Source organism: Haliotis asinina, chromosome 1 (assembly GCF_037392515.1).
Source record: "Haliotis asinina isolate JCU_RB_2024 chromosome 1, JCU_Hal_asi_v2, whole genome shotgun sequence".
Taxonomy (NCBI): Eukaryota; Metazoa; Mollusca; class Gastropoda; order Lepetellida; family Haliotidae; genus Haliotis; species Haliotis asinina.
In genome coordinates this window covers 97,694,888-97,703,844 of record NC_090280.1, presented here as the reverse complement: position 1 = coordinate 97,703,844, position 8,957 = coordinate 97,694,888, and the positions used below count along the sequence as shown (strand labels likewise).

The window sequence follows — 8,957 nt, the reverse complement described above, 5'->3', positions numbered from 1 at the left end:
ATTAAGCCCAAGACAGATTCATATCAGGGGATTCATTGACGAAATGTTTGGCAATCAGATTACTAAACTTCTGTTCATCCAGTTTGACTAGTATTTATCACATAAATTGGTTTCAACAAAACATTGTAATATATAAATCAAAATGAACAAATGTCCAGTCAATGTCTAATGTCTAGATAAAATTAATCATGGTACATGAGTTCCAAACTGTCTCACTTGTGACGATGTGATGGGCACCTCTAAATAAAAGAAGACAGTAACGTCATGGGCCTAAATATGTTGTGTGCACTTTTCATTGGAATCATAAAGTCACGAGAGCAGGATAACACCAACGTAATGGGCTATGTGCAACGAACGTTGTTGTTATCTGTTCGGGTCGAATGTGTCTATTTACCAATGTTCGAATAGTTTTGTTGCTAGCATCTGTAATATGTTATCACTAGATATTTCGTAGAGGCAAGTGAATACATTGGTATAGAGCAAAATGCCTCTTGTGGCAAGTTCCAGCAATATCACAACCTTTGAAACTGAACTCACCAAAGTGTACCCAAACATGGACTCAAACCGCCTCTCTGTCGTGACGGGTTCGAGCATTGCCCACTGACTGATATACGGACATATTGAGAGAACGAATATCTTGAAAAGAAATTGAAGTAGCAGTCCTTAGTCCTCTGTTTAGATCTCAAAAGGATGTCAAGTTAAGAGATCAAAAGTTCCAATAGGCTAGGCCTCAGTGAAACATTCACCCCGTTTTATTGTAGGCATGTGAAGGACATTATGACGTTGATGCTTCACTGTCGAGCTATGATGTCAGAAGCATTTCCAATTTTGACTTCTATCATACTTTCTCGTGTGTTTTCCAGAGAGAAACTGAATTTCCTTTGCATATGTTCTGCGACGGGCTGGTGGAATATGTTGACTTTTCCGCGGCCTGCTAGATTCCGCGCTGTTTGATAAGTGGTTTCGACTGTTACTGTTTCATAAACTCCTGATCATCAGTGAAAAGTGGGAATCGTGAAAGGGACTCCGCATTTAGCGAAGTATTTCACATGAAGATGGAAACCTGAATCGTTTAGAAGGTAATGTTATGTAGGCACCAAATACACACTTTGTTCATTTTAGGAAAATCAAACAGTTCATATCTGTTTCCATGAATGTCTCTTCCAGACTATTTCAAGTAAACATAATGAATGAATGAATGAATGAATGAATGAATGAATGAATGAATGAATGGTGAAGAGGCCACAGGAGCTTCACACAGGCAACAAACTATCGGAATATAACTGAGACACAAGAAGCGCCTGTAAAATCAGAAATATAGCTGTAGTTGACAAACCAGAGATTATGGAAATCCCAAGAAATATGTTAGAATAAGACCATCGTAAAATGAACATTCAAGGGTAAAGAGTAACTCAGTTTCTATCACAGGAATAACACAAAGGGGACATATTCGCCGATCTCTTGTTAGTCCCAATTTACAACCATATTCAATCATGTGACAGTGGCTGGAGCGCCGAAGAGAGCCAAGGAAGTTCTGTACACTTTCACTGTGAGATAGCTCTGAAACTGGACAGTATTTCTGATGGATTTATAAAGTGTTAACTTGTTTAGGTTAGCACACTATATCTGTTTATGAATATCAATACATCTTTGTTTAAAAGTTTGAAGAAATAAGAGGGAATTTATAGTGTCCTGATTGATCCACTCTGAGCCGTAAGAAAAACGTCTTAATTTCTTCACATTCAAACCCCTGCACTCAACGTCCCAATTTGCAAGGTCCTTTTCATACAAATAAACATGCATAAAAATAATATTGCTATATTGAAAGAGGAGCCTTACCCAACACAAGATGATTTGTATAATGATTTACTTTTATGGAGTAGCATCCAAGCTCGTCCAGCTTAATTTCATTTGTTGTTGACCTGTTCAGGCACAAAATGGTTTTATAAAATGTACAGCAAAGGTTTTCAATATCAGGGGATATAGGGAAGATCCAAAATTCACTACCATAAGTCAGTATAGGCATAAAACCTTCACATAAACAATGTGGGGTTGAATCTGAAGAGGCACCTTGTGAAAGTAGTCAATATTTAAATATTAGATTTGATACAATGCATGGTAAGCAAGTGTTTTTATTAACTGGAATTATAACTCCCATGCCTTAGGATAAATACCTGATGATAACATCATAAATATCATATGCTAGCCACACATTTTGGACTGCATTTTTCTGGTTAGTGATGTTCAAATTTATAACTTTTATAACCATGCATGCTTACTAACAGTTTCTTAATACATTGGAACATTCCAAACAGGTACGTTGTAGACTCCTCGGTGTTCGTGTGTCCAATCAATGCAACAAAATATCTGTTGTCCACCTGAATGATATTCACGCAAGTGTAGCTTACTCAAATTCCTCAGTTGTCTAAATAGGTATAATTAGAAACGATTTAAGTCTCTAGGGAGAGAGTGCAGTGTAGAGGGATTGCATGCTGTCACGGACGTCCCTGGCAGTGTCTCTCAGTAACGTCAGTAGCCTCCGGTACATCAGTCTTCTCCGTTTAGGTGGCTTCACTGTTGGCGTCATCGTCGATGCTGCTGTCGACATCGTTGTCGTCCTTGTGCTCGTCGTTGGTTGGAAATGTGTAGATTCCATATCTAAACAATTGGCGGCATCCATTTTCTCCGGGTACTTGTCACAGTTGAGAGAATCCGGCCAAGGAAATCCAAACTTATTCATTAGACCTTCACAACCACGCTTGGTGTCCTCGCATACGTGCCTACACGTGGGAATTGTGCCAAGCAATGGATTGCAATAGGGGAAAAAGGTAGAACACACCAGGAACTTGAAACTGTTTGAGCACTTGACCTGAATTACTGGAGAGAACGTAGCCACTGTAAGTGCTGCATCCTCTGAGGTTTGGCTGAGGGAGTTTGGGAATTTCGTCGTATTATAAGGTATGTCCCTACACAATGGAGGCAAAACTGTTGGCGCCGAACACACACCTTCATTGCTGGATCCCCTTTTGGCAAGCAGAGTGTGGAGAATGAACAGAACCACAAGCCTTTGCGTTAGCCTGACCATTATGATGTGCGTTAGTTTTTATATCTCAAGAAAGAGCAATCCAATGCAGGTACCCTGTATGACTGTGCTATCTTGCACTCTGACAATTTGTAACTGCGCGTGGAGTTTTATCATAGGTAAACACTCTTCATCCAGGGGTCATAGGTCAGGGGCTGTGGTAGCGATAACGTCATAAGGTTGGTTGTTATGGCATATTTTACTGCTAACATTTCAGTGTAATGTTGTTATTTTCCAGCAGGCCATTGTAACAAAAACAGGAACGCCGTTTACATTTCACGCAAAATAGACACTTGTTGATAAAAAGGGTTTGGGGATTACAAAAGCACACATTGTGGATGACAAATACACATTTTATCGACAAGGGCGCACTACATGTATAACAAAGATACGTTATGCATAGCACAGGCAAACTTTATGGAAAACGCAGCCACAATGGATAACACACTTTACAGACAACAAATATACACATTACGGATAACACAGACGCATTTTCGGATAACACAGACATTCTTTCAAGCACACTAGAAGCATTGTAGGGATAACACTGACACAAGTTTTTGAGAACAAAGACACATTAGACTCAACAATCACACACTTGTGTTGTGACTGTATATTAACACAAGCACTTTAAAGACAACAAAGGTACACGTTACGGAAAACACAGATACACTCTACAGATAACACTGACACACTTCACTGATAATAAATCCTCATTAGGCTCAACAATTACACTCTTTATTGACAGCACAGACATTATGGATAGCACAGACACCTGTTCTGGATAACGGACACATTTCATGGACACTAAACATACAAAATGGATACAGACACTAGCGATAAGAAAGACAATGTGCATAACACATACAAACTTTAAGTATAACAGTGGCCAACTGTGTGTCCAACACAGGCCCACTTAAGGGATAACACTGACACATTTAATTAAGAACAAAGACACATTAGAGCTAAAAAATAACACACTTCGCTGATAAGATAGACACTATGGATAGCACAGACCCATGTTACGAATAACAGACACATTTTATGGCTGCCAAAGATACACATTACGGATAACTCAGACAAACGTTACAGATACCAAAACACTTTCAGGAACCCATGCATGTCTGGATAACACAAACACTCTTTCGGATAACATAGACATACTTTATACATAACACGAGCACGTATGGATAACATACATGATCTTTCTGGATAACAAAGTCACACCTTTGAATAACAAAGTCGATTTTTGAATAACACAGTCACTTTTACAGATAACAAAGTCGCTTTTGGGTGATAAAGGCACACGTAATGGCTATCACAGATACTAGTGCACTACGGATAACAAACACGCTTTATGGATAATAAAGCCACGTTCAATGAATAACACAGATACTGCGGATACCAGAAATTACTTTCAAGTACAAAAAGAATGCAGTATGAAGTGAGTAACTGGAGAGGGTAATCAGACTTGATAACGTGGTCGTGTAGATCGATGCCCATACTGTTGATCACTGGATTGTCTGGTTCAGACCTGACTATATACACACCACGGTCAAACAACTGGAATATTGCAGAGTGGGGAATTGGTCACGAGAGGCCTGTACATCGTGATTTCGTACTACTACACGCTGTAAGGCATGTTGAATGTGATCTAGCATTGTACCGTTGAAAGATGGCGTTCGCATGGTTCATGTTGGAAGCAGCGAATGAAAATTGAAAAGGAAACACATGAGCAATTATATTTGGTATTGATGAAGAAAGATAATCTTGAGTCAGAGAATCCTAAACGCTTCAGCGGTGTTTTCAAGTATACTTCCTCGGTGAGACCACGGAGCTACAACGTCATCAGCAACACAACGTTCCGGACGATGGAGGCGAACGTGTGCCAGATAAAACTAGAAACGCACCTAACATAAGTTTGTTTCAGTTCAAGTTTGAGAGCTAGAACAAGATTTATCTCTTTAACCACTGAAGCATTTCTGTGTCTCTACAAAGTCACACCAGCACGATTCCTCTTATGCAATACACCATCTGCCTTGAACTTTCCAACCTGTGACCTTGTCTTCTATATAGTCAGATGTGGTATGTCTATTACCCACTGTTGAAATTGTTTTGTTGCTAGCAGCTTTAATATGTTATCACTAGATATTTCAGAGGAATAAGTGAGTTAGTAAGTGCCTTAGTGGGTGACACAAAGTCTCTAGTGGCAATATCCCAGCAATATAATTAAACTGTAACTATGTATAAATCGGGTCTGCGATGTGACGAGTGAAAACGTTACCCACTTGAACAATTTATTTTTAAAACTAAGCAACCTGTGTTGTCTATTGTATTTATCAACGCAGTTTGTGTGGACAAGAAACAGAAATACAAGGCATTGGTCCCTCGCTTATCAAAATCCCAAAAGTATTTCAAGTAACACAAAATAGGTTTTAACATTTAAACTTCCGTAAAACACTCAACTCTTTAACAAAATGAATGAAAATGTCGAACGAAGGTCAAAGATAGAAGGATGAAAGACTGAATTTATTTTATTTTCCATGTGGAGACTTGTGGAGCCTGTTGACAAGGAATGGAAATACAAGATGCGATGGTCCTTCGTTTAGTAAGATCTCAAAAAATGTCAAGATATTACATTATTACATATATTTAACATTATTACTGTCTAGACAGTATGCTTACCAATATTTCTTATTACATTGGAACATTCCAAACAGGTACTTTGTAGACTCCTCGGTGTTCGTGTGTCCAATCAATGCAACAAAATATCTGTTGTCCACCTGAATGATATTCACGCAAGTGTAGCTTACTCAAATTCCTCAGTTGTCTAAATAGGTATAATTAGAAACGATTTAAGTCTCTAGGGAGAGAGTGCAGTGTAGAGGGATTGCATGCTGTCACGGACGTCCCTGGCAGTGTCTCTCAGTAACGTCAGTAGCCTCCGGTACATCAGTCTTCTCCGTTTAGGTGGCTTCACTGTTGGCGTCATCGTCGATGCTGCTGTCGACATCGTTGTCGTCCTTGTGCTCGTCGTTGGTTGGAAATGTGTAGATTCCATATCTAAACAATTGGCGGCATCCATTTTCTCCGGGTACTTGTCACAGTTGAGAGAATCCGGCCAAGGAAATCCAAACTTATTCATTAGACCTTCACAACCACGCTTGGTGTCCTCGCATACGTGCCTACACGTGGGAATTGTGCCAAGCAATGGATTGCAATAGGGGAAGTAGGTAGTGCACAACAGAAACTTGATACTGTTTGAGCACTTGACCTTTATTAGTGGATAAAACTGGTGCACTTGTAGCCCTGCACCATCCAAAGTTTGGCTGAGGGAGTTTGGGAACTTCGTCGTATTGTAAGGCATGTCCCTACACAAAGGAGGCAAAACTGTTGGCGCCGAACACACACCTTCATTGCTGACACTTCCTTTGGCAACCAGAGTGTGGAGAATATACGAAACCACAAATGTTAGTCCGACCATGATGATGCCCAATAGCCTCGTGATCTCTAGTACCAGCAAATTCAAACTGTGTATTGGTCTCTACTGATGTTCGACACCCAAACAGCTATTTCAGCCCTGATCAACTGATTTTCCAAACAGTAACTGACTGTGGTGGTTAGGTCAGCTCAGTGACGCTTCGACTTCACTTCGAATGTTGAGACATATTTACGTCTCTCCGTGATCTTGTCCAATGGAAGTTGTGTTGATCAAGGCGATATCTTGACACTTTCAAAATGTGTAGGAAAAATGGGGACCTTATCTTCAAGTAAATACATTTCATCTCGAGTAACATCGCTATTGTGGCTACAGGTCAGGGTCTGTGTCACTGTGGCTGTGTTGTAACAATTTCGCATTTAATGTGAGAGCGAAAATAGTCGTATCATACTGTCGGAATGTTTTTGCAAAAACCGAATCTCGCAGAAGTTATACGGTAATATGCTCGTACTGTTTCAGAAATGATTTTGACTCTCATATAATTGGTTAAACAGGTCACTAAATTTAAAGTGAGTAAGTGAGTTAATTTTACAATGCTTTTAGCAATACTCCAGCAATATCAAAGCGGGGAAATCGGAAATGGGCTTCACACATTGTACGCAAGTGGGGAATCGAACCCGCGTCTTTGGTGTGACGAGCGATTGCTTTTACCAAAAGGCTACCCCACCGCTGTCTATATTTAAAGAAATTCCTATACTTTAACACATCGTTTTTTCGAATTAAGGGACTTATGTGAATAGTTGCAGTTATCCAATTGCAAGGTACGATAGAACCATAAAACGATCACTAAAATAAGAATACGATAAGGACCAAATATTTACTTCGAGACAACAGAAGTTCGACATGCTTTATAGTATATATTACTTAAAAACTTGATTTCACCGAAAACCCCATCAGTACCGATTGCTCCGTTGGAGATATTATATCACAATTAATGCTATTAACCTAAACAGCCTATCTAACAACAGACTCGTCGTGGGAGATAATCTTAGGTCCGTTTGTCTCGCAATGGGAACGATTACTTAGAAAATTACTCGAAATCGGAAAAGGTCTTAGACTATTAAATGTCTTCAAATGATACCTCACTGAATTTCCTCTACCCATCAATACCCTCTGTATATTATCATAATACCCATGTGTGGTAAAGGTTCTTTGAGAAGCGTCCCGGATGTTGTGTGTGCAAGGTGACCTCTGTAACGGACGGGGCACAGGGTTTGGAAGAACAGGACAAACACGTGTCACACCTGCTACATGGCATACCTCGTTGTCGACTGACAAGATGCGCAACTCAGCTGATGAGAAATAATTTATTTGATTTGAAGGTTTGTTGTATCTTTTATCGACTTCAGAAAATACTGGATTGTGATTGGTTGATTAAAGTCATTCAGAGGTATGTAATCACATATAATCAACACTATGTATATCTTTTAATCAGATTATTCTTAAGAATGCAGTTATGGTATAACAAACTATAATATCTCTCATATTTTTCTTAAAGACCTCACGCTCGTAATATTTATCTCCCTCGGTGTGAAGCGGAAACAGGCAACCGTGTTATGACATTAACTCTTCTAAGGCCCTTGGTATGTCGTGATTGCCTAAATCTGCCGTTCATCCTTCATTTCTGGAAAACGGACTATAACCAAAAACACAGTTCTTGCACAGATATTGAGGGGGTCTCCATAACACAAGTGCCAGGGTGTTATTGATCAGTGTCCACTCTATAGGACTTGTGTCTTGTTGGTAATCTGATGTCATTTCTGTTTGAAGTTGAATCTACAATTTCCATACTTGGGTCACTTTCTCCGGGAATGCTCTTTGGTTGACTGAACATTGAAAAGACTTTGGTTCTGAGACATATGTATTTCAGTGTCGGTATCAAATTGTGAATTTGCTTTGTGCATTCAGTGGTTTCACGATGTCTGTCATAGAAATAATCTATAATATTTTCTTTCTAAAACAATTAACAAGGAAAACAATTACCGTAAATGCCACAAATTCTGCGGTACGTGCTGAAACTGGTCTTCATATACTTACATACAATATGTTCTCACTGATAACAGTGTGTATGGATGTCAATTACTGCAAAATTCCCCCAATTTCAACAATACTATACAGTGCTAAGTATACTTCATATTCATGTATTTCATGGTAAATTAAAAACTGCCCAAACTGAATTTCGATGCATATTATACAAAATGAATATTTCGAATGATAGCTCAACAATAATTATGGTCAAATGGGTCGGGCTATGACGGACACTTAACTCCAGTCCCATTCTTTCTTCCTCCGAACTCCATTTTTCAGAAACACCCCTTCCTCCGACCGACCGCTACTGCCAGTTCCGTGAATATCCGGGTTAGGCTTGGTTTACAG

At 39.4% G+C, this 8,957-nt stretch overlaps 1 protein-coding gene across 1 annotated transcript; it reads right to left on the bottom strand.

Annotated features, from left to right (window-relative positions):
- Positions 1-2,458: 2,458 nt before the first annotated feature.
- Positions 2,459-6,566, bottom strand: LOC137284834 (uncharacterized). The gene is made up of 2 exons (XM_067816844.1): positions 6,034-6,566; positions 2,459-3,014 (listed from the first exon to the last, which is right to left on the bottom strand). Exons 1-2 carry the CDS (start codon positions 6,564-6,566, stop codon positions 2,459-2,461), a joined length of 1,089 nt encoding a protein of 362 aa, XP_067672945.1.
- Positions 6,567-8,957: the final 2,391 nt, after the last annotated feature.

What these genes read in the sequence shown, in the direction of transcription:
- LOC137284834 (XM_067816844.1), bottom strand. Translation starts at nt 6,566, where the DNA reads ATGGTCGGACTAACATTTGTGGTTTCGTATATTCTCCACACTCTGGTT. An exon ending in CCTAAACGGAGAAGACTGAT is followed by an intron (nt 3,015 to 6,033) that starts GTACCGGAGGCT and finishes AAGGGGATCCAG; the next exon opens with CAATGAAGGTGTGTGTTCGG.